The sequence below is a fragment of the Embiotoca jacksoni genome, unplaced genomic scaffold, assembly GCF_022577435.1.
Source record: "Embiotoca jacksoni isolate LCO1_2020_lvr unplaced genomic scaffold, fEmbJac1.0.p SCAF_23, whole genome shotgun sequence".
NCBI lineage: Eukaryota > Metazoa > Chordata > Actinopteri > Embiotocidae > Embiotoca > Embiotoca jacksoni.
The window spans coordinates 1464253-1489295 of record NW_027185374.1 but is presented as its reverse complement, the minus strand read 5'-3'; the positions used below and the strand labels follow the sequence as shown (position 1 = coordinate 1489295).

The 25043-nt window shown below is 39.9% G+C and overlaps 3 protein-coding genes across 8 annotated transcripts in view; 1 reads left to right on the top strand and 2 right to left on the bottom strand.

Moving 5' to 3' along the window:
• Window positions 1–13512, bottom strand: part of tulp4a (TUB like protein 4a) — a 29937-nt gene extending 16425 nt beyond the window's left edge. For 2 of the 4 annotated variants that reach the window (XM_069158170.1, XM_069158173.1), the window contains exons 1-2: window positions 12800–13512; window positions 11192–12205 (exon numbers count right to left, since the gene is read on the bottom strand). In XM_069158170.1, coding sequence (XP_069014271.1) covers window positions 11192–11443 — 252 coding nt within the window. In that variant the 5' untranslated portion in view covers window positions 11444–12205; window positions 12800–13512. Of the gene's footprint in view, window positions 1–11191; window positions 12209–12799 lie in introns of all 4 variants that reach the window. The other 2 variants (XM_069158172.1, XM_069158171.1) reach the window with 2 other exon arrangements.
• Window positions 13513–14415: 903 nt separating this feature from the next.
• mrps10 (mitochondrial ribosomal protein S10) lies at window positions 14416–16847 on the top strand. Its single transcript, XM_069158166.1, has 7 exons — window positions 14416–14510; window positions 14622–14668; window positions 15372–15441; window positions 15658–15797; window positions 15914–16022; window positions 16314–16403; window positions 16546–16847. Exons 1-7 carry the CDS (start codon window positions 14439–14441, stop codon window positions 16624–16626), a joined length of 609 nt encoding a protein of 202 aa, XP_069014267.1. The 5' UTR covers window positions 14416–14438; the 3' UTR covers window positions 16627–16847.
• A 69-nt stretch (window positions 16848–16916) lies between these two features.
• On the bottom strand, window positions 16917–24920 carry LOC138203375 (histidine-rich glycoprotein). Of its 3 annotated transcripts, XM_069158168.1 has the most exons (7): window positions 24771–24920; window positions 23583–24013; window positions 22928–23007; window positions 21969–22118; window positions 21651–21797; window positions 21286–21411; window positions 18315–20670 (listed from the first exon to the last, which is right to left on the bottom strand). In XM_069158168.1, the coding sequence occupies exons 3-7, from the start codon at window positions 23005–23007 to the stop codon at window positions 20580–20582; spliced, it is 594 nt and encodes a 197-aa protein (XP_069014269.1). In that variant the 5' UTR covers window positions 23583–24013; window positions 24771–24920; the 3' UTR covers window positions 18315–20579. The 3 variants fall into 3 exon arrangements, with proteins under 3 accessions (XP_069014270.1, XP_069014269.1, XP_069014268.1); XM_069158169.1 differs by lacking the exons at window positions 18315–20670; window positions 23583–24013 and adding an exon at window positions 16917–18294; XM_069158167.1 differs by lacking the exon at window positions 23583–24013 and having other exon boundaries at window positions 18316–20670.
• Window positions 24921–25043: the final 123 nt, after the last annotated feature.

The following is a 25043-nucleotide window of genomic DNA, read 5'->3' as shown; positions in this document are numbered from 1 at the left end:
CAGCTGCTAAAATGCAGAGTAAAATCCAACTTCACATATTTCAATGAGCTAAATTTAGCATCAAGCTAGATGGAAATGAATCACAAAGTGGGTTAACCTCATTTTGAAAACGTCACGAAAGAGCTTCCAATATGCTAAATTATTACAGACAATGGGATTAAAATACACCATCCGAGTGTTGTCCATCTATGGCACACTTCTTTTCAAAAATGGAAATGACTGAGTTTTCCTCCTTGTTTGTAACTGGAATGTGGACACTGTAAACACTGAGTAGCAGGGGCTGTGTGAGATTAGTTCTTCATTTATCTTTAATGAAAAGGATTTAGTTTGTTCAAATATAAAGAAAGTGACAGCAAGTGACGCAAAGAAAAGAAAGCGGGATTGCACTGATGCATTAATGTCCCTTCAAAAAATACAATAGTGTAGTGTAAAGATTGGTCACAGAATAAAGTGAATAGGCTTCACCAGCAGTGAGTCAGCTGCTAAGGTTTCTGTACATGCCCTGAGCTCAGTGAATATTCAGATGGATCGTCATTGAGCAAATTAATTAGTTACAATGGAGGAAGGCATTAAACAATGCCAGAGAACAGAGGAGATCCAACAATTTATAACCTCTTTTGTTTTTTGTGAGTGTCACCCATTACGATCCCCATGCAGCCCCCCTCCTCTGCATGTGTCTCTATCTGTCTGGTCTTCTGTAGCGTGACTCAGCCTATTCCCAGAGGAATAATCCTAAGAAGGGAGCAGCTCTGCTCTCGCCGAGTGAAGCACGTGGGCTGTACACGCTCAAACGCACACCACAGGGCAGGTTTTAGTGGGGGCTTACGCTCTCTGAGTGCAAGTCCAATAGATCAGTGGTTAAGAGTTGGATAAGCCAGCCAGTCTTGCTCTCTCTTTTTTATGTTTTCAAACACCATCTACTCTTTACCTCTGTGCAACAAACTCACAGTCCAATCTATCCACGAAACATTCACCGAACAATAGCGGACAAAGGAGGTGCAACAAGGTGACGTCATTAAGAGTGCCAGACAAACCTCAAATAGTGGGAAACGATGTGGAAGCAGTGACAGAAATATAACATTCCTGTTATTTGTATCCAGCTGCTTTTATCCAGATGAATGGAAACAATTCTAATAACCAAGCAACATTTTTGCGGTTTCCTCAAATAATTGCAATCAGGCGATTACGTAATAATTGTGACAGGCCTAATTAAGTGTTGTTTTGTACAAAGAGACCAAGTCGATTTCCATAAAAGGTATCTGACAAGTCTATGAAGTATTTCCCGCAGCGCGTGAAGCAGGGAAAAAAAATATATTTTCCTTTTAATAAAATATATAATAATAGAAGATTAAGCTCCAAGGAAAAAGAGTAATAGAGCTATATCATACAGTGAAGGCCATGTTTTTAATGAGTGAGATGACTGTTTACATCATCTGTACACTAACTGACAAGCTCAGCTGTCAGAAAAATGAAGGTTTCCAAAAATTTGAAAAGTGTGTTCATTAGTTAGTCACTCAACAACTCCACATTTTTCACTTTTTTCTGCATAATTAAATAGTTCCCCTCGGTGAACGCAAAGTCATGGGTCACACAAACATGTTTATATGAATACACCATGTAAACCCCTCGAGAGTAATGAGTGTGCAGTAGCATTTATCACCGACGCTCCTCCCTTCAGCACTAAGATGTCCTGTGAGCCGGACCTACTGTGTTTTCATCTCCTTTCCAAGTGCCATATTTCCTAATTAATATATATATATATATATGTGTATGTGTGTGTGTGTGTGTGTGTGCAGGCAAGAGGGCACAAAGAGCGCTGGCCTAATGCAGGTCTGCAGCTAAGGTCTCCATGTCATTCAGAGTTGACCACATTCACGGAACATTAAAAACAAGCTGCCATTTATCATTCAGGCGCAGCGATCACGCATGCAGCAGTGCTCAATGAGTACAAAGCTAACAGGCTTCTGCAGTTGTGTTGTCAAAGATAACACATTTCCATGCACAAGGATCTCATTGGGGGAACACAAATCCGTGTTGTTACTCCACAGTCTGCAACCTCTGGTGATCAAAAAGGATTTTCCGGATGGTATTATACAACATAATTCAGCTCCAACCAGTGGAGTCTTGAGGCTTTTGATTAAGTATGAGCTCCAGTTTGCATAATTCTAACATCATTCCTTTACCATACATACACTAACAAAGAAGAAGAGTCAAAAGGAAAAAAAAAAAAATTGGCAATGCTTAACACATGCTGTCTCTCACGTGTGTGCACACTTAACTGCAGCCTCAGAGGTGAGAATAAACGGTGTATTGTAAATTTAGCTCAGTGTGGAGATTAGTGTGAGCTGGTCAGGCATCCTGCAAGGGGGACAGCTGAGCACCTCGGTGTGACGCAGCAATCTGGGAGATCAGACATCACATGGAGACCGACAGGATAAGAGTGAGAAGCCACAGGACAACGAGGGGCCGGCGGGATCGCAGGCAGGAACGGCACGTGAACACATGCAAACACATACGGTCTTCTTGCCTTTTTACCGACAATGTGTGTCACTGACTGAGTGGTGAAGTTACACCAACGCTCGGCCGAATGCTGCAACTTCCTGATTTGTTTCAAATGAAAAACCCTCATTTCAAATTAGAATCCATCCAGGTGTTTTATACACGTTGAAGCCATATACTAGGTTTTAACCGAGTCTTGTATAAAATTGAATTAAAAATGATTAAAGCATTTGTATGAATTACCATACATCGCATGCTAAAAACAGACAGTCACGATTACTGCCCATGTGCAAAAAAAAAAAATGTATTTAAAGAACCGAATGAAATTTAACACAATCAAAAATTGTATATATATATATATAATAAAATTAAAAATCACAAAATGTTGGACTGTTGCCTGATGAGAACCATCCCATCCTAACCGATATCTAGTAAGAGAAGAAGAAACTACATGTTTCCCATTCCTGAGACTCTCCACATGGTCTGTGTCAACTTTCGATTGAGAAGTTTGACTATCTTCACTCGCTCAGCAGTTTGCTGTTGTCACGCCTTCCTCCTGCCGGGCCTTAAGAAGTGTCTCCGAAGAAGGTGCAGGAAATACACTCTCATAAAGACACATTGACTGTGTTGGGAGTTGATTAAAACAGGTGTGTCTCTTCCATCAATCATATGTGGTACGGATTACTGAAAAAAAAACATGTCTCCGTAACAGTTGTAATACCAGGCGTCGATACAGAAGTTATTTCAGATATATTTAATGCATTTTACATGGTGAACTTCAGTGATTGTGTATTCCGAGAGCTAAATTCTGCGCCTGAACTCCTCCTAGATCAACACAGATGGCGCACTGGTACTCTACCAACATACGGTTCATGCTACGTCATCTACGTAGACACAGTTTTATGGACAGTAAACTGAGCTGACCCAAGCAACTTAACTAAAGACAAAATCAAATGAAGGGACAGCTTTGGGTTGCATTGGAGTCAGCGGAACTCGGAGGACAACGTGACAGCGCAGTGTTTTTGTGGTGCGGTCATGAGCACGAGTCCATGACGACACTGGTCCGCGGCGCGTTAAGGTGAAGGTTTACATCACATCAAATATATCAGCAGCTAAAAAAATAAATCAAGACTAAGTGATCGACAATACTCGAAATTTGGATACAGGACGAGCAAGAGTAAAGGAGATTCATCCCTTGCCCTCCAACACTGCCCTCTGCCTCCTGTGATTCTGGATCTGACGTGATATTAAATCAGACACAAAACTCAATTAAATAAAAGCGCTGTGCTGTGCTGATACAAAAGCAAGGAAGTCAGAATGAGTAAAGTGGGGCAGGAGTGATTTGTAACGTGACAGAAAGGCAATGGGGCAGGAGGTAGAATCTGAGATGTTTACGAGTATGTCAAGAATGTGATAAAACCTCAATCAATAGTCATATCTGATAATAGCATTTACATTAGTTATGACTGTGTGCTGTAAAGCTTGTTGAAAGTATCTGTAGGCAAACTGTGTATTGTGTAGTTGTGCAATCAAATGCTTTTAACACAATAATAATCATGCAATTCATCATTTACAACAAATAATATGCAAAAATGTGTATTTTTTCAGTTCTCATTGGACTTCAATTTCATGTGGTGCAATGAAGTAAATGTTTGGTTCCCCAGGTTTTCTGCTAATGCTATCCTGTACACTATTAACATGGTGCATAAGTAGACTCATAGGCGTTGATAATAATGCAGTGAAGATGTTGGTGATACTGAATTTATGCAATGTGTTACTCAAAGCTGAACTTTAACTTGTAATGCACTCAGACACTGGAGAAAAAAAACGATTACATACCCAAATTATATTTAATAGTTTTTCCATTTCTTGAATATGTTTCTCGACTGTATTAATTCATCAAAATGCCATTGCAATGCATTCAATAGAATCAAACTAAGTAGGGAAACGTGACACTTTGTTTAAAGTGTTTTTAGTCGCAAATATTGCACCTCTCTGAAATATAACAGCCAATATAAAGTAACACAGTTTATCATTTTTTGTCTTCACACCCTCTCAGCTGTTTATTATGTAGGATGAAATGAGGATCCTTCAAATAGCACAGCTCGAAAACAAAGTGAACGCAAGTGTGCAGATTCGTCTGTCTGATTCTTAACTACACACACTTCTCTCAGCAAAAAGCACCTGCAGTGCAGAGGCCACGCTGTCCCTCCTGGAAAATTTCTAGTGAGCAGACAAGTACACCTGGATCCGAGGAAGCAGCCGAGCCAGAGTGTTATGCAACATGTCCTCTCCAAGGATGGATTATCACACTAAAGCCAGCTCCACTAAGCACATTTGGTGAGACCATTTAAATGCTCTGAAGGGGTCATGCACTCTTCGAATCCGAGTAGGGCCTCCAAAGTCAAGAGTTTAGATAAGAAGAGAGCAGAAGAAGGTGCTCAAAAGGAAGACGTGTAAATGCAGGGCAGTGACCAGCCCAGGGAAGGAGCTTATGAAAGAAGGAAGAGGAGGATGGAGAGCTGGAGTGCAGAGGAACTAACTACCTAGACAATGTGACACGGGTTAACAGATAGTTAACCCAAGGTAGAGATGAAAATGCCTGAAGGCGGAAGTCCAAACATGTGGCAATATATAGTTCCTTGTTTTATGAGCATGCGTGGGCTACGTAGCAGAGCAACACCTACACAAAATGTAGTATGAATGAAATTGCGCGTGGTTTCATCTACGTCATGACACTGATAGTGATGGAAGCTGATGTCAGTGAATCGAAGGAAAACTCCACAGCTTGTAGCTTGTAGTTTCTATTGCAGGAAAAAGGATGCGCTCTGTCTTGCAGTTCTTTATTTTGGTCTACTGTTAAGTCATTCAATATCCTGTTCCTCCTTCTATCCCATTTAAAAGAGCGCTTCAGGTCCCTGATCAGCACTGATTCCTGCACAGCCTCCCAACCGAAGACACAGACTTGATGTATTTACGAGGCTTTGCCAGGAAGCAACTTTTAAACGCACGAAAACGTCACACAGCACAAGTGAGACAGAGAGGGAAGCATGCTGGTGGTGTCATCTTAGAGAGATGTATTCACAATGATTGATCATAAGCAGCATCAATGAACAGGTGTGCAAGTCCCATGAAGTTTGCCACTTAAACATTTTCAGAAGGCAACAAGCTGAAACTAAAGCCACAACAAAACCACACAAACATTTGAGTGCTTGTGAAAGAATTCCAAAAACTTGGAACATTACTTGAAATTTGCTATTTCAGCCACAAAAGTTTACTAGTATTTCTGTAGAGAAGACTTTATTTATTGACATGGAAGAGGTAAACACGGGCTTGTGCCCCGGTTTCACCCGTCTCTGTTGGATTAGGGCCTTCGATGCTTGTGCCTTTTTGCCCTGGAGAGAAGCCTGACTCAGACCTCAAGAGAAAACAAGCAAGTGGGACTCCTGCCTTTTGGAAAGAACCTGCCCGGTCTCTTGGGAATGGTGCTGAGGTGTGTATCAACGCATGTTTTTCACTACCATAGCTGCACACCAGAGTCAGCAGTCAAACTCATTTTCTCAACAATGACCAAAAGGGGTTCCAGTCACAACAGCTCCTAAATACAAGGGCATCGAACAGAGGATTTTATCAGGATAACTATTTTTAGTAACTGAAGTGATTACAACCCCCTTGAGATCGTCATTTAATATTCTACTTTCTCTCACGATGTCCTTGCTAAAAAAAAAATAAAAAAAATAAAAAAAAGTCACACTAGGGCACGGCAATAAATCGATATCTATCAATCTCATGACCTGAGACTTGATATAATCTTTTTGGGATATTTGGCAGAAGTGTTGTGTTTTCCTGGTTTTAAAGCGCTGCGTTACAGTGCAGGGACTTTCTGTTCCAGCTGTTGCCTTTTCCCACTTAGTCATAATATCCACATTACTGACGATTATGTCTTTGTGTACAGATTTTGTGAACGGACCACTAGTCACCAATCAATAAATAATGAGATATTTGGTTAAAAAAAAGACAAAGAGATTTGATTTTGTCCATATTGCTGAGCCCTATTTTTCACTGCGTTCTCTGACTGCAAACAACTACTATGTACTGTGGTGAACACACTCTTAAGCAGGACAATGTCAGGATATCACTATGCAACGCATCTTTGTTGTGCAAGCATCTTTTAAACTGCGCAATGCAAAGAAGCTGTACGATAGATTGAAAAAAAAATATTACGCATTCTTATGTCCAATGTGTACTCGTATTAAATATTTAAACAAACGTTAATATAATTCTCTTTCATACTTGAATGAATTGAAAAAGAAAACGAAAGAAAGAAACGTATGCAACCACCTGAACGCAAACACAGAATCTATAACGTCCCTCGCACATCAGAGCACGTACGTATGACTCCACCATAAGACAAATATCACAGCTAGCAGATGACAGGACACCGACTGACAATTTGCCCAAAACCTCTGTTATAGCAAACATTTTGTTGTCAACATGCTGACAGTCATTGTCAAACCTGTCTCAGATGTTCAGCTCTCATGAAATACAAATGGACTCCCAGTGACTAGCTGCTCGCTCTGTTCAGCATCTGTATGTACTCTGAAGGGGAAAAAAAGCACGGGATTGTCAAAAGAATTTTTGATCTATTCTGACGCACGTCCCAGAGGGATTATTCTACTGCTTCACAACAAAAGTCACATAAAAAGCTATGAAACTTAGTGCTTTCATCTTTTTTCAATTTTATTTCAGTGTGGTGCAACTGACACGCCTGCTGCTAAAGGTTAGTCACTCTTTTTAAACAACTACTTCAAAAATAGTTCCAGGACATTTGAGGCCACATTTTCTAACAATACAACTTGTCCTTGTTTGTCTGGTTGAGTTATTTTTGGTCTAAAAAGATGTGTTACACTGCTGTAGGTTCAACACATTCGTATACATTTAGGCACTCAGTGTGGCATGTTGTCAAGAAAAAATAAATAACAAGTCTCTGTAATGCTCTAGCGTGAACTCTGACTGTATATACAACAGTATATATATACATATATATGTATATATATGTATATATATATATATATATATATATATATATATATATGTGTATATATATAGAATGAATAAAACATGTCGATTAGAAATGTGCAGCATTAACTTAAAGGTATAGCATGTAATTTCTGCTCCACCATTACCTTAATCAAAATGACAGATTGGACTTTGTTATAAACATTTTGGATAATCTAACTATACAACACAAATCCATAACATAGGTAGAGTTGTATTATACATTATAGTGTAGAAACATTACATATCATACCTTTACATTAACCAATAAAGTCAGCTTTGCAATGTTAGCTTTGGAATTGCTGCAGGTAATCCTGACTTCTACCTCTTTTTGTCAAAATTGAGGACACAGCCATCCTGTTTGAATAAGCTTCATTGCAACTGGGCTCCAAACTAATGCTCAGTGTGAGCTCCACGATTGACCCGTACAGTGTGAACAAAGAAGTCGTGGGTTCTGGCATTACAGGAAGGCCGATTAAAACGTGTGGTGTGATGTAACGCATCGTACACGATTAATGAAAATCATACCGACTCTGCCCCGTTTTCAAGGCGCGCTATAGGTGATTGACAACACCTGCTTCACAGCCAAAAATGTAGAATTTCTGTTTGTAGGAGTGCGAGTACATGGACGTGACGGTTTGGATCACAGGGCGAACCTGGCAGCACTCTCCTGACGAATTAAATGGTGGAGGACAGATGCACGTACCATCACACCCACAACAACAACAACAGTGTACCGTCACAACAGTCCGATATAGGTCTGAGCATTTCTGCTCAGCACCAGTTCCATGAAAAACACGGCTGAATAGAATACAAAGTGGTGTGCTCCTTGCATCCACTGTGAAAAGGTGGTTGTGGGAGACAGAACAAAAGGATCACGGCAACACGCATAGATCTTGCTTCTTCTGAAGCTGCTACCTATATAATTATCTCTTCCCCTAGTTGGGGAGGAATAAGACAGAGAGGAGGACAAACGTTCATCAGGGTGAATTACAGGACTTGGAACCTCTTTTCATTATCTGAAGAAGATCACCAGAGACTTCAGAGTAGATGCTGCAGCCAGACAACAGCTTCACCACAACATAGGGGTGCTTGTAGTGGATGCTTTTATCCTAAGTAGCTTGCAGTGCCAACCTCCGTATCATTGGTGAACTCGGGTGTAAATCAAAGCCCAATCCAAGAATTGGCAGTATCCCACACTAGCGGGATAGAGTCCTCTATCCGTCTGCCCTGTCATTAAGAGATGTTGGACAGCTTAAGATCCAGCTTTTGCTTTACTACATAGCCCAAATTGGGCTGAATCCAAAAGACGCATCCATTCAGACACTTGCTTACATTAGAACAATCACGGGACACTCAGGTCTATACATCAACAGGAATAATGGCCAAACGTAAAGATGCTGGCGTGAGTATTGATCTTGGCAGGATCGGACTACAGGAGTAGTTCATATTGTACATTTCTGTGTGTGCTCATTCACAATGTGACTTTAGCTAATTCGCATGGAAGGACACTCGTCAGCGGCACCAACAACTGTTCAATGACGACGCTGACGTTTAAAGGACAGGACTGTCAGGGGACACGACTGCATTTAATGCCGAGTGAGCAGCTTTTGAAGACAAAGAACAGTTATCCAAATGCATTGACAACGCTCTTTAGAAAAAAAAAAATACAAATTACATTTTGGTGAAAGAAGAGTTTTTGCCCGTTCTAAAACTTATTTTAATACCTAGACAGGACTGGAGATCATATGCCAATCTCATGGGGGTCACTTCGTTTGTGTTGTAATACGTACTGCACTCTGTCCTTTCCACATCAGAACAGAGATGAAAAATGACGTGACTGAGTGAACAGATCTGTCACGACTTGACAGAATTCATTAGGCAGTGTGATTTCCACCACTGTCAGAAACTCCAAATTATGCATGGAGTGGACGAGTGATGGTTTTCACATTTCCCAAAGCATTTATTTATTGCTTTATATCAAACCAAGAGTGAAAATGGAGAAGACATTTACTACTTTCATTACTGGTGCTGGGATGAAGTCAGAGAGGAAATGTGCCTTTTTTTTCCCTGCAAGTTATTTCTGAGTTTAATGTGAAAACCATTTTAATAGACGCTAAAATTAAACATGTTTATATTAACAGTTAAATCTGAGACACAAAGCTGCATGTGGTAAATTACGGACAAAACTTAACAGTATAATGCTAAACTCTGAGAAAGCACAAGCAGCAGGGTGCAAACCAGTGTGAGCAAGTCCATCACAATAAAAGTATTTCTCCTCCAGGACGCCACGCTTTGTTCAACAAACATCGATTATGAAGACAGCGAGGATGATAAAAACCGAGACAGTTGAAAGCATCTGGTGAATAAAGCATGACGCACTAAAGAAGAGCTGTGCAAAGTTGTTGTTTTTTTTCCCCTCCTGTTCCCTCAAAATACAAAAAAAAATGCGGCTAAGTTATAGTTATGTAGATTCAACCTTCTCCACACTGAACACACCCAAACAGCAAAAGGGAAATTTCAGTGACTTGGCCCACATTCAAGTGTGGCCCAAGTCACTCGGTGTGGGGATTCATCCTCTCTCCCTTCAGCTGCCTTATGGGATGCTGACACAGCACCTTGCTCCATCTGACCAACAGCTACACCGGCAACAACAGAAAGGAAAAAAAACACTCAACCTGTGTGCGATGTTCACTTGTGCCAGCAGCAGTGTTATATACTGACCAGAATATTCACACACACACACACACACACACAAAACACAGACATTAGTCAGTTAATCTTCCTGATCAATCTAAATGGCCTCACAGTGCTCGTAATGTGGGAATGTTTGGAGGGTATTACCACGATGAGAGATAAGAGCAACGCCAGAGAGTGAAGCACTGCAATGTTTGGAGTAGCAGCAGCAACTAGATCCACTTCAATGGGTGTCAAACAACAAGTCACTGAGGGGTGTACAGGCATTAACCCCAACCAAACACTTAAATACCAGAGCTGATAACTCCACATGTTCTGGTTAAATAAAATGACCGGCGATAGAGAACCTTGAATCTGTCCGCCTGCCATGGCACAAGGTTTGACAAACACGACATAAAACAAAACATTTCTGAGCTTGACAAACCAAAGCAAGATACTTGTGGCAAACACCTACCTTAATTAAATGTGGCAGAGCAGCCTGTTCAAAGGCGATCAATGAGATCAATAAACCTATCACTGTCAAGATAAATCAAGAGAAACTGATATTGTATTGCTTTAAAAGGGCAGAGGAGGATTTCACTAAGAAGCAAGGTGGAGTTGACACCTACACCTGGTCTCCTTGTAAGAAGACCACGACTACAATTCAAGCTGTTAAAAATTATTGTTGTACGCCTTTTAACACATTAAATATCATAAAACGATCAAATAATTCTGCACATCAGAAGGAAAAATAGAGTATCTTACAGTTATGGCACAACAAAGAAAAAATATCAATAAATTATGCCTCGAAATTCTTTTAATTTGCAAGAAAATTGTTAACATTGTAAAAACGGGATGAATATTGCGTCAAAGAATTTCACACAATTGGACGAGAACTGGTTGATGAATGTTTACAATCAGCGTCGTTTGTATTTTCCCCCATTAAACCCTCTCTTACCTCGCTGTTGTGTCCTCTGAGGTTAAAGTTGACTCTCTGCGGGGTGGGCCGGTCCCGTCTGCAGTGACTGGACGTGAACGTGACCCCCACAACTCCTCGACCGTTCCCAGTCGCGAGCCAGCCCTCCTCATAGTAGCGCTTTCTGCAAACCGGCTTCTCCTTCTCGCTCTTGGGCACTCTGCCCTTCCAGGATAGACACAGGATGTTAGAGTCACTACAGAGGACCGGGCCGTGCTCCACGGCGGCGAACATCCCTGCAGCTCTCTACGCTTCTGTGAATTAAAAAAAAAAAAAAAAAAAAAAAAAAAAAGTACCCAGAGGGAGGTCCTTCAGAAGCGCTTGAGTACTGTTACGAGCGCCTCTCCTCTGCTGAGGTTACTGGTTCGGTGTCTGATGAGAGACGGTGACAACGGTGCATAGTACTTGCGCTTTACCTCGACTATCTCTGGTGATCTGCGACGGCGATTAAAGGTGATCGATGAAAACTTCCCCCAGAAGCACAAACGAGGTCAGAAAACCGTGGACTTTAGCATTGCTGGATAAATGATGTCATGTAGCCAGATGGGCTGCGTACACAACAAAAGGCACTCAAGTCATTTTGATGTGTTTGATCAGCGAGCTGCGTTGCGGATGCGGTTTCAATGACAAGGCAAGAAATAAAAGCGCCGTAAAAAATATTCAGTAAACCTCTGTGGCAGATTCCAGGCTCATGTCAGCTGAGCAACAAAAAAAAACAAACATCCACAAAAAGCTTTATCTTGTAAACACAAAGATGTACTCCATCCAACACGTCCCAGAGCTTCCAGTTGATGTGTAGGTAACGTTTTTTCTTCTTCTTCTCCAAATCAGTGTCTCATCTCGGTGCTCCGTGTCCTCCTCATTTGATCCCGGCGGTGTGTGCATGAGAGGAGGAGCGGGGACTCCTCTCCATCAGCTGTCAGCCCGCAGGAGAGCCGCGTCTCCCGGTAACGTCATCACGTCAGCCTGCCAACCAGCCTGGGATCCCATAGAGGACTGCTGGGCAATACAGGAGAAGAGGGGGGGAGAGAGGGGAGAGGGGGGCGTCATGATGACACACAAACTGTTCAAATTACACACAAATGACAAGAACATTTAAATTTAAATGCGATAAAAGTGGTAGAAAAAGCACCAACAGCCTTCTTCACCCGCAGCCGTTAATTTAAATATGAATCCGCTCTCCTGAAATAACCCCTCACCGTTTCTCCCTGGTGGGTCGAGGAACTATCCTGCTCGGCGGAAGGATATTTAAATAAGTCCTCAATTATTTAAGAAGAAACATGCATCATCTCAGCTTCCGTTTTAATTAATTAAAAAAAGAGCCACGATGAAGCGGCCTGTCGCCGGAAAGACGTTCAAACTGACTGAAAGACAGAAAACTGGAAGAATCAAAACGGTGACAGTTATTAAAATCAATAAATCAACACAACGACAGACAGACGGAACCGGACGGTCCCGGACAGAAACCCGGAAAACAGCTGTTCGAGCATATAAATGAGATTTAAACCAAACCGGTTGTTGTTATGACAGAAGGTGAAAAACAACAACAACAACAACAACCAGTAGTTCTAATAAGAGTTAATTTCACACCATCAAAATGAAAAGCGTTTCCTCTGCCGGTCCGATGTGAGGTGACGGTAACGGAACCACCGTGATAACGACCTCACCGACAACCGTGCGGTGACGCCGAAGAAGCCCGGACATCGATCGGCGAGCCGCGGCTCGCTGGACGCTGGATGTCGGACGGAACACAGAAACAGATCCGCGGGTCCGAAAACGAAAAACGCGCCCGTCGTTCACGTCTCAGTTCGTCTCCTTTTGCGCCGTAATGTCGGTCGGGGTCGCTCGGGGACGTGCCCTCGCTGCCGCCGGCCTGCCTCCCGTTATCCGAACCGGCGGTAGCTCCGCGGCTAACGGACCGGAGCTCCGTCCGTCCGCCGCTACCGGGGCTACCGGGGCTAGGCTACGTTAGCCGACGAGCTACTCTCGTTTAAACATCAGCGCGCAGCTGTTCCGGACGTCCCGCGGTCCGGCCTCGCAGCTGAACGGAGAGGCGGAAATAATACGAAACCTGACGCCAAACGAGAGCCGGAGAACCGTGAGGGACCCGGGCGGAGCGCGCTCACCTCGGCTCTGCACCGCCACCGCTTCCTCCGCCTGCAGCCCGCTGCTGGAACACTGGCGGGGCCCAGCAGCCGCGTCACGTGACGCCCACGTGATTCGCCCCAATTCAATTAGTCATATCAATAATTGTGACGGTAGAATAAAAAAAACAATACTTACTTACAAGTGTATTCACAGTACAGAGGTGTTATCCTAAAAAAAATAAAAATAAAGCATCGAAAAGTTAAACAAACATTTTATTGTCGTATTGTTGTGAATTATTTTTCTGTATTATGACTGAAGTTTTTTGGATAATGCGTGAACTTGTTGCACAAGCTGCTGTTTAGGTAGATAGGTGGGTATTTACTTTATTAATGCCCGAGGGGAAATTGTTTTCGCTACAGCAGCATACAGAAGCAATAAGATAATAATAGAAATAATAGAATAAAATAATAGAATAGAATAGAATAATAGAAAAGCAATAAAATAGCAGTAAATAGCAGTAAAAAAATACAAAATGCACAGTATATACAGTACATTATATATCTATATATATTATATACAACATAATATATATATATATATAATATACAAATATATTTACTTGTTGTTCCACTGTTCGGTCATTTAAATTACCGCTGGTTGAAAACAACTTTGTGCTGTTTGCAATGAGTAAGGACAATTTTTTTTATTTTTTTTTTAGGACTGTGATGCAAATCAATATTTATCTGAATATCTTCAAACGTTGACGGATTCAATCCCACCCCTCACTATCTCGTGCATATGCAGAATACAATAATTTTGAGTACACAAAAAAAAAAAGTCTTGTAATTTAAATTTAATCTCAATTGAACAACGATGAAAGCTGAGATCAGTGCTGTTGCTGAAGTAGTTAATTCTTCCGGATATACATATATATTATTATATAGTATTTAATAGATATCCTATTGATATCTATTAAATATTCTACGCTGTTTATAGGAGGTGTCCTCCTCGGCGTGCTTCATCATACCTGGTATGAGCACGACAGGGAGGATTCAGTTCTCGACCCAGCAGCTATAAATCCTCCAGGACACCAGGGGGCAGTACAGAGACGAGTCCGCCTCGGTCCGCCTCCTCCACAAACATGGTGGTCCTCATGGCTCTCAGGCGAGAGTTGTCCTCGTTGGCGAGGGTATTGAGTGGAGTCTCTCTGCTGGTACGGGCACTAACGTTTATATTTATCATGTTTGAACAGTTTACTAACATGACAGTTCTTCAGGTTTGAGAAAATGAAGGTACCCGGGCTGATTCCCGTCTTTGTTTCCAGGCACCGAGAGGATTGAGCGTCTGTTCAAGCAAATGTCGTTCAACCCGGTGAGTCGCAGCTTTTCCTCCTTTCCTCGTTTTAAATCTATTTATTTTATTAGGAACAGCAATAAATACGATGTACCCGAGTCCCTTGTATGAATTATCTGTTCTTACTTCCTCGATTTACATGTTTACATGTTTAAATCTGTTTTTAAAGCACTTTTCTTTTAATGATTCACTTTTTAAGTGAAAAATAATATTTTTATATAAATATTTTATATTTATATAAATATTTATTTTATATTTAAATATTTTTATAAATATTTTATTTTTATATAAATATTTTATATTTAAATAGTTTTATAAATATTTTATTTTATATAAATATTTTATTTTTGTATAAATATTTATTTTATATTTAAATATTTTTATAAATATTTTATTTTTATATAAATATTTTATATTTAAATAGTTTTATAAATATAAATATTTTATTTTATATAAATATTTTATTTTTGTATAAATATTTATTTTATATTTAAATATTTTTATAAATATAAATGATTCACTTTTTAAGTGAAAAAAATTCACTTTATTTTTCTTATTATTAAAATGTTTTTTGAGGCTAAAGCATGTGGAAAATACAAAAACATTTTTTAATTAAATACACAAAGGCACTGCTGTGCAGTGTAATATCACATTTTTCTAAACATATTGATTACACCAGAATTTATTTATTCATTTATTTATTTATTTACTGTGTCTGCAGGTTCCACCTCCGATTGACACCCAGCACTTCCTTCCACACATCAACACTGTTATCATCAACACCCTCAGCAGTAAGTATTACTTTTAATTTAGTTTAATTCAGACTGATTTGTATTAAAAACGTATGACTCAACATAAACGTTGCATCCTGTTGTTGTTGTTTTTTTTCTTCCCCTTTTCTCTCCAGTGAATAAATTGCAGTAGTTTTACATCAGAAAGCCGGTGCGTGAAATTCGTCGTGGTTTCAAGTCTCTCGATAACTATTTGTTGTTGTATTTTTCTTCCAGGTCACCGTCACGGAGGAGCCGGACACGCTGCTCCAGAAGGTGTTGGTTTTGGTCAAAGGTCATGACCGAGCCGTGTTGGACAGCTACGAGTTCTTTGCCACCATGGCAGCGAACGAACTGGGCATCACCGTCGGCAAAGTGTGAGTCTTAACGGTAGCAGCCACACATTACCGGCGCTAACCGTTTACAGTTGTGTTCTTCTTAACGGAAGAATTTTCATGATTTTTTTTTTTTTTTTTTTTTTTTATCGTTGCAGCGTTGAACCTGCTAAAGACATAGAGAGGTTTACGCTCCTGAAGTCGGCACACATCTTCAAGAAACACAGGGTCCAGTATGAGATGAGAACACACTACCGGTGCATTGAGGTGAGGAAACTTTCATGTTAAAACCTCACCAGTAACTAAAGGAACAAAAGCATTAAAAGTCCTTTAGTCTCCCTCAAAGCAACCAGACATTATTGAACTGGAGACATCAGACTACTTGTAACTGGCAGCCATCGATCCATAATATTTTTATTTTGCCTCATTCAATACAACCTTGTGATTTATAAACTCATGTTTAGTGCCCTTACCATTTCCTTTTAAAGATTACAATATTTATCTAACAGTATTCATGATCAGATCATTAGTTTAAGATGTCTCGTTTTTTTTTTGTAGCTGTCTCGTATAACAGGGTGCACAGCCCAGGTTTACCTTGAATATATCCAGAGGAACCTCCCTGAAGGTGTAGCCATGGAGGTGACGAAGGTAAGACGGAGTCAGAAGTACACCAGCAACAACCTATTTCTGGACAAGAGAGACGGCTTTCAGCTTTCACACGGCCTGTGGCCCTGAAATGGACGAAATTAAACCACTTGTTTCCTTCTGCTGGTTGTGTTAACATTGTCAGACGGCCATGGAGAAGGTTCCAGATCACATCCTTGAGCCCATGTGGAAGGACCATCCCACCGATGATAAACCCAGCCAGTGAATCCAGCTGTGACTACCAGATGTTTATTAAATGTGTTTTTCTCTGTATGTGTAGCTAAAGGGGGGGGAAGTATGAAAAAAAAAATAATTTAACAAATATATGTGTACTATGGACTTGCTCATGTATATAATTCAATAAGAATGATCATTTAAAAAAAAAAAGATCCTCATCAACAGAATTATTTGTCTTTCAATAAACGACACATTCTGAATTTAATGAAACCTTTTTTAATTTTTTTGTCTAGGATTGTGTTTCTATTAGATTTGATCAGCTGTTATCGTCTCCCTTATGAGAAATTAGTCGTTGGTATTTGAGACAACACGTATGACGTAGCAGCAGCCTCTCCATATAAACACAATATATCTGTATACATGTATAAACAGACTCGCATCAACATGCAGTATCACACATGACTCCATCTACACCACAACAAAGTGATGCTGGACTGGATTGTTACTATATCTGAACATATAGGGCATCTAGTGTAGGACACAAAACCTGCACACGCAACATTTATTTTTTGCTTTTATTAGATTATGAGAAAAGGAAAAAAAAAACCACAAATACATACAAAACATTAAAAAAATAAATTCAACAGTGTTCTGAATCTGATCAACTCATGACTCGTGCTTACTGTAAGTTTAAGATTATTTCCAGATAAAAGTGCCTGCATTTATGATGTACTTCTCTCCATTGTTCCTTTTAAAGACTTAAGTATTCTTAATTTATTGAATTGAGTTGTCACACAAACATGACACTTTTTACTGCAGAGTGAGAGTCAACAGTTGTACCTATACAATATAAATAACATGTTTAATGTACATTTTCGACTGCAGTTTTTCTCTTTTATAAATGTTTCTTGGGTCAAACCTCATACAAAATGTAACTTTTTCCTACGTAATGGCCATACATGATATTGCACCTACTTGACTGTGGTTATTTGTTATAATTAGATTAGGAAGATGCACAGAAGTCTCTTGGACCTTCTTTTTGTGAACCTTGCTTGCATAAATATGGCTGAACACCTAAATCCCATACATGCCGGTTATTGCAACAGATTTTATGTTGACTTTGTGAAGTTTCTGTTGGATGTCAATCTGATCAGCCCTGCCAGTGGGCCTTTACAGCAGACATTTTAACTTGTCATATCCATGGTGCCATGGTGCTAACCACGGTGATAATGGCTCCATTTTATTCAAGAGTGAAAGTGAGCCAGTGAACCAGCATGCACTACAGCAGGGCCCTGAAAATGACGTCGCTAAATGAGAAATATGAACATGTCTTCAGTGAAAAAGACCTAAGAATCACGTCAAATATGTAATTTTCAAGCCATTTAGAGACTTATCTTTTCCCACATGCTCATTGTATTAGCATGCGCTGTACATGCTGTTAAGATTTCACAGTTTAAATGTACTGATTAACTCATAAATCCTCTGTGTCTCACCAATCCTGCTCCGACTCTGGTTGCTCCACCTTCTGTCCTGAAAGAGAGAATCTTCTGGTTTTGGGGGGCAGCGGTAGGGGTAGGGGTTAAAGACACAGGAGGAGGCTCACCTTTTTAAGTGAAGTGCCGAACCTCAGGTGTCACGCCTCTGGTGAAGGAGGGGAGAGATGTGAGGGAGGGCCTTGGTTGCTGGGGCCCAGGAGTTAACTGTACTGTGTGCCCCCCTTCAGGACACAACAACAGTCAGTCTGTTACAATCAACCAAAGGTGAGAAACAAGAAGGGACTGCAGTGGCTGAAGAGGCAGCAAAATGTAGTGAAAGGGCTGAAGAGATGGAAAAAGACAGAGGACGGGAGAATGTGACACCTGTCTGAGGCTATTTACTGACCACCTCTCAGGTCTGCAGCGTCAGTGTGCTTCAGAGAATAAAGTGCTTTTTCACGTAGAAACAATGCCAAATCTGTGTTTGTACCAGCAGTGCATACAACACAAAACATTTATAATAAAGGCGGCTTCTTCATATGATTGCACTTTTGCATTTGAGTAGGGATTTTGTTTTATCTTTACAAATTCTGCAGCCCTAAATGTAAAAACAGCGACATGCATTTAAATATACTGCAAAAACTGATGAGCTAAATTATCCAGTTTAGCCTGTTTCATTTCCCATAAGATGGTGCAATCATAACACAAATTTAAAAAAAAAAATCAATAATTTCATAGCCATATCTTATCTTTGCTACAAAGTACTGCAACTTCATGCACAACTACATTCATGGCAGCAAATTATTAAGTTTAAAAATATACAGAAGTATAGGACATATAAAGAAATAATAAGAATTATGGCAAAAGTACACACTGGTCAAAATTCATAGTAGTGTGCTTTTCTGGACATCCTGGTCCCCTTTGAAGAGCAATTAAAATGGCTGACAATATATCATTAGAAGTCCTTGGTCAAATCAAGAGTGTTTATCCTTTGCAGATGATGTCCTCCTTTTAGACATGCTACCACTGTTTTTTAGCAGGGACATTTCAATGCCTTCCAAGTGGAGCGGTTCTGAGTCCTCATGTTGAATTTACATGGTAAGCTACATGCTAATACATTTCAGTTCTCAGCTACAATAAGTACAACTCATAGATGACTTTTCCAAGTCTTTTTCTGGTGTGCAGTTAATTCAGCCCTCAGCAAGCCTTCAGAAATAGATTCAGTGAGATCCAATCAACACTACGTCCTTTAGGGGCTCTTGGTCCTCCAGACAGCAAAAAAAAAAATAAAAAAAAAAAAAAATCTATATAAGTATTAATTACGTTGATCTTTACATGGATGAAATGTTCACTTTATAATATTTAATATTTAAGCTCACACTGACAATGCAATTCTTTCTGCTTCATATATTACAGGTATGTCGTAAATCGTAATGACAACTCTCAGACTTGTTTGAGAATAAACAAAAAAAAAGGAAGAAGTTTGAGTTTATTTTTCGTTTTATTTTTCTTTCTTTCACGACTATCTCATATGTCTTGACGGTTCTCAAAACACATTCACAGATTCACAAAAGATATGTTAATTACAGTGAATAAAGAAGTAACACTTCAAAAAACGAAACACAGTAAAGAGTAATTTCTTATGCTTAACTGCAGCAAATACGAATGGAATTTGCTTTCAAATAATAAAAGCTACTAAATATATGTATTATATATATATATATCTTTCAGTATACTATTCATTTATAGTGCCTTTTTTTCATTACACAATAGATTGCTGAAAACAAACATGAATGTTTCAAACAGCAATACTCATAACTTAAAATACCTGTACATTAAAGATATAAAATTAAAGAGTCATTAATACTTGACAAGTATTATATTGTCTTACCACTTGAAAACTGTGTTAAACAATATTTGCTGCACTGTTTGGTGAGGTTCTAATACATAACTACTTCCATTTAACAAAAGGAAAGGTTAGGGAGGTCCAAGGTGTACTAAACTAATCAACAGTGGTGCTTGAGGGCTGCTGTTCACTCATAATTGTTTCCCTCTTCCCCTACCTACAACCATACAGTGTCATCCATTTTTTAAAATCTTTATTAGGGATCAGGAAAATCTCTTAAGGCCCACAGGGTGACTGTAACAAGAACCACAGAACATTTAATGAACTTTAACATAAATTTCTCTCCTTTAGAGAACAGCAACTTCCACCTTGTTTTAACAGCTTCTTCTCACCAATGTCAAATAGTTTCTACTGTACCAAAAGTATTTATAGGTAACAGGATGTGAGAATGCCTTTATTGTTCATTTGTGAGTCATTTTATGTGTCCTCAGTTGTCATTAGTTCTTTTCACATTATTTCTTTGCCAGGAGACAATAACCATACATTTGGCCACAGAGTATTTCAGAGATGCTCAAAAGAGACTTTGTATAACACATTATTCAGGGGCGTCTCGTTCAATGCACCACTTTGGACCCCTTCTACATTAACAAGTGCTTGTTATAGTTTTTAGGGCAGGCTGTGTTAAAAGCGTCGGCCACCAGGGGGGCCTGGCCACCTCTGGCCTCTGCCAGGTGGGGGGTGAGGCGGAGGAGAGACGGGTCCATTGTGGTAGCTGTGTAAAAGGATAAAGTCACACATTGGATTCTTGGCTTTGGCCAATAGGGGGCACACTCTGATAAAAGCAGCCATCGAAACTACTCTAGTAGGGGGGGTGTGATCCCCTCTGTCAATCAACTGTGTACCTTTGAAAGGCAAAATACAGTGTCATGTATTTTTCAATGTCATAGTCCATGCACTATTTAAGAGTCTGGCTTCAAGAAGTTGAGCAGTAGGTTTAATTTTAGGCACTAACTCCCTTAAAAGTTTTTGACTTAGCACTTGCTGTAGTAAGACAAACTAATAAAGCAAAATGCTGCCCTAGTTCTGCTATTTGATAAACAACCGAGAGAGAACTGCATATTAAAGAGCAAGTTAAAGTAAAGATTATTAGACTGAGAGGAGGCTCAAGAGAAAGGGAAAGAAAGGACTATGCTCTTGTGTCACAACCCTCCGAGCTTTTACTCAGTTATTGAATCACAGATGTTGAGGAAAACAGTTGGCACGCTAGCAAGCTCGCAAAATCTTACCAGTGGTATTTCAATTTATTTGGAAATCTTATAAATTTGCAAGCAAAGTGCAGAGAATTGTGACTTTTAAACCTTATTTTATTAGTATTAATATTTCTTACCCTCTGGGGCCACGGGGATGGAAGTGACGCAGAGGTCCGGGCGGTGGCATGCCACGGCCTCGGGGGTGTGGAGGATGCCCTCTGAAACCAGGGTGGCCAGGAGGGGGGGGTGGAGGAGGTCTATGCCTGTAGACAGGCGCAAATATCACAGTGATCATGTGAGCATCTAAAGGAGGCCACAACATGAGCAGTTAGTTTGCCTAAATGGACTCGGACAAAATAAACAACCGTGAGGACAAAATAGCTTTTAAACTTTGGAGAATCATCACTAAAATCTGAGACACACCTCCCTGTATTCGGTCCATTTATCTGATGTCTCGGCGAGTGTGCACGTGTTGCATCTGTAGCTTGTGTCAGGACGTTACCTGGGCATGGGTGGATAGGGACCTCTCAGGTGCATGGGAGGAGGTGGAAGAGGAGGAGGAGGACGAGGAGGAGGGCCCATGCACATTGGTCCACCCCTACCTCGATGACCTCTCATGTCTGGGTAAGGTCGCATCCTCCCCATTCCTCTGCAAGAGACGGGGATGAAGAGTAATTTATCCAAACTGATAGGAGTTACACATTTAATGGCATCCAAACAGTAGACATCAGTGATAGTTATTTATGTTCAGGACAAATTATTCAAAGCTACATTTTAGCATATAACTCGATGCTTATTTCAAACATCAGTCACTAAGTACCTCATGGGCCCCAGTCCATTCATGCCTCCATCCTTTGCTCGACCCCTCCCATGTCCTGGTGGACCAAAGCCTTTCATCATTCCCCGCCCACCACGCATGCCACCTCGACTCATGCGTCCACCTCGAACCCTGCCTTTGAACCCACGACCCCTGAGGAATTAAAACAACAAGAAACAAATGCCGCTCGCCCAGGTACAGTCAGGGGAAGCGACAATAGGCAACATTTGTGACCCTAAAAGCAGTAAGGTAAACACAAACAAATCCAAAACACTTAAATCACAACCATAGTGTGAATATTTGTGGTCTAATCTTGCCATAAAAAAATGTGTTATACCACATAATAGGTGAGAATAACTATCTTAAAATCATTATTAAAAAAAACCCTGAAACAGCAGGTAAAGACGTACTAAAATCTGACTTGTCTAGTTATGCAGAGTATCAGTAACTACCGTCTCTGCAGCCACTGATTCTCATGGAATTCATGTGTGACTTATTTAGGTTATGCACCTTTAAATCAAACATTAAAATGTGTTTTAATTAAACTATCTCATTAGTTTAAATGGACAACAAAGCTAAAGAAGAAAGAATAACTCGTGTTTATAGATTCTCCATGTTCCTTGTGCCCATTAGCTTTTCCAGACAAATTCTTCTTGATTAGATTCTATGCAATTTCTGTGACAATGAATAATAATCAGCTTCAGGGGCTTCACATACAGGTTTTACAATATATTTTCCTGTTACATAGTTTGACCTTTTCCCTCAATTTCACTGTTCTGGTAGTTACTGCTCTCTGCCTGTGAACAGCATCCTTGTGTTTAGCAATCTGACCTTGCCACGATTGCTTTATATAAAGTCATATCAGTTCAATGCAAAAAGGAAACAAGAGAAACATGTCACACGGAAGAACAACTACGTGTCCATAAATACACTACGAGGCTGTAAGAAATAAGAAGACGGACCTGGATTTAATTTCAGCGACAGATTCATCCTTGGAAGGTTTTGAAGTTTTTGTGACCTTCTCTTCTGTGTCTGCATCCATCTGAAATGATTCCAGTCAACAGTTACTGTCACAATGGAGATCTATTTACCATCAGCATTTGGTAATAGTGACACCTACCAATACAAAAAGTAAACATTTACTAAAGTATGTGCCTTGCTTATGAAACGTACGTTTTGCGTCCACATATAAAATATGTCATTGAAGCTCTGTAGAAAGGACGTTTTACTTTTTTTAAGTAGGTACATTTAGCAGAAATAAATTCCCAAATTCCCTGCAGCTATAAAGTAATCAAGCATGATGTGGACACGTGGCAGTTTAATTCTCAAAGACTTTATCGGATATAAAGAAAAATATGTTTATGAGTGAATGATTTGAGTCTTGGTGACTTTATTTGACTTATTTTACACGTTAGCATCTTTTGTTATCTTTAGATTGACTTAAACGTTTATTTTTCCTTAATCACAGATTATGTGATGTTCAGGGATTAGGGAGTATTGTACTATAACTATTTAATCTTGTATGCTATAATTTTTGGTAAGAATACTAACTCACGAGTGACACATTTAGGTATGTGCATCTACAATCTGACCCAAATCTGTTAAAATGGCACTCACCAGATGTTAAAAACTTGAAACCCCAGTGTAGTATTTGCAGCATTGTTCAGTAGTTGGGTGTGTGCATGCTCATGTGGAAGCAGGTGAAAGGTTTGCGAGTTACACAGGGACAACTGCAAGTGAAAGCTTGTAGAGGGAAAATTATAAATAGTCCCAGAGCCCAGATGACTACATTATAATGCAGCACCTGTGCCAAAGAGTGGAGTGTGGACGGGGAGAAAAGACTGTGATATTGAGGAAAGATATGGGGGTTGGGACGTAAGCATGAAACATTTGGAGAGTTTACATTTTTGACGTGACATTTAAGACTTGCTGTGAAGGAGCAGCTGCCCCAGAAGACCACATACGCATAAAAGGGTCCACGTCGTGACCAGTCTTCCTGTTTAGAAGAACCATTTCAGAAACTCTTTTTTTCATTGTGGTTGTTTCAGCTAAAAAAAAAAAAAAAGAAATTAAAATAATATCTTTTAAGATTTGGGCCCTTTGTGAGTTTCATCACCTTCAGACAGTTTTAATTTACACAGCTTTCTTTGACTCGTATGTTGTATATTACATACTTTCCACTAAATGTTTGGGGACAGTTAAAAAAATAATGCAGCTTAGTACAACAGCCCTGCAATCAATCATAGACCATGAAGGTGATCTGGACACAGCAGACACCTCCAGTTGGTCATTAGTTTATTGTAGGTAGTCAAAACACAGGGTTTCGTGGGGCAATGCAACTGCTTGGGGTGCAATGATTCTTTAAATACTATACAGCTCCATATACATACATTATCACAGTGGGATTTTAAAGTGAATAAGCCTGCAAAGTCAAAGGCACGTGCGTCATGGAAACATTTGATCCTGATCCTGAGAAGCGGCTGGAGCTATAGAGGTGGCCTGTGTAACAAATACTCTTGAAGTCTCTAATAATACTATTTAATACTGTGCAATTCCTAGAATTTACCATCGCAAGACAGACCTGATATGACAGTATCTTATGTCCAAACAGTTGCTTCATTATAAACAACATTCACGAAAGCATTTATTGCTTAAATTGCCACTTTCGTAATAGAAAATACGAAATAAATAAGGATAATAACAAGTGTCTGGTTTGACTAAACGTTAGACATGCAAGAAAGGGGCGTTCCGGAGGCTTTTAAAGGCTTTGCTGCTCCGGTGAAATGCAAAGGAGGGACGACTTACTGCAATTGACGTGCAAGCGAGGTAGATTCAAAAAGAAAAATACTCGTCCTACTTGCTAATAAAAATAAAAATATATTAGAAAAATAAAAAATATAAAAAAATTCCCTACAGCTCCTGTAGCCCCTTTGCGCTTTGAAATGGCGGCTTAGTCCGTCACATCCCAGGTTGGGATTTCTTTATGGGAAACAGGTTACATTAGTCACGCCCACTGGGATGAATGCTGGTTCCCAATTGGCTGCTTGATCCTTCATTCAAGATGCCTTCGGTATTCTG

Excerpts from the sequence above, each read along its gene's own strand:
- mrps10 (XM_069158166.1), top strand. The coding sequence starts at position 14,439 with ATGGTGGTCCTCATGGCTCTCAGGCGAGAGTTGTCCTCGTTGGCGAGG. Across the intron at positions 14,669-15,371 it reads AGCAAATGTCGTTCAACCCG|GTTCCACCTCCGATTGACAC; the intron begins GTGAGTCGCAGC and ends CTGTGTCTGCAG. Across the intron at positions 16,404-16,545 it reads TAGCCATGGAGGTGACGAAG|ACGGCCATGGAGAAGGTTCC; the intron begins GTAAGACGGAGT and ends TAACATTGTCAG.
- LOC138203375 (XM_069158169.1), bottom strand. The coding sequence starts at position 23,007 with ATGGATGCAGACACAGAAGAGAAGGTCACAAAAACTTCAAAACCTTCC. Across the intron at positions 21,412-21,650 it reads CCCTATCCACCCATGCCCAG|GCATAGACCTCCTCCACCCC; the intron begins GTAACGTCCTGA and ends GCCTGTCTACAG. Across the intron at positions 18,295-21,285 it reads CATCCCCGTGGCCCCAGAGG|GGGGGCACACAGTACAGTTA; the intron begins GTAAGAAATATT and ends TGTGTCCTGAAG.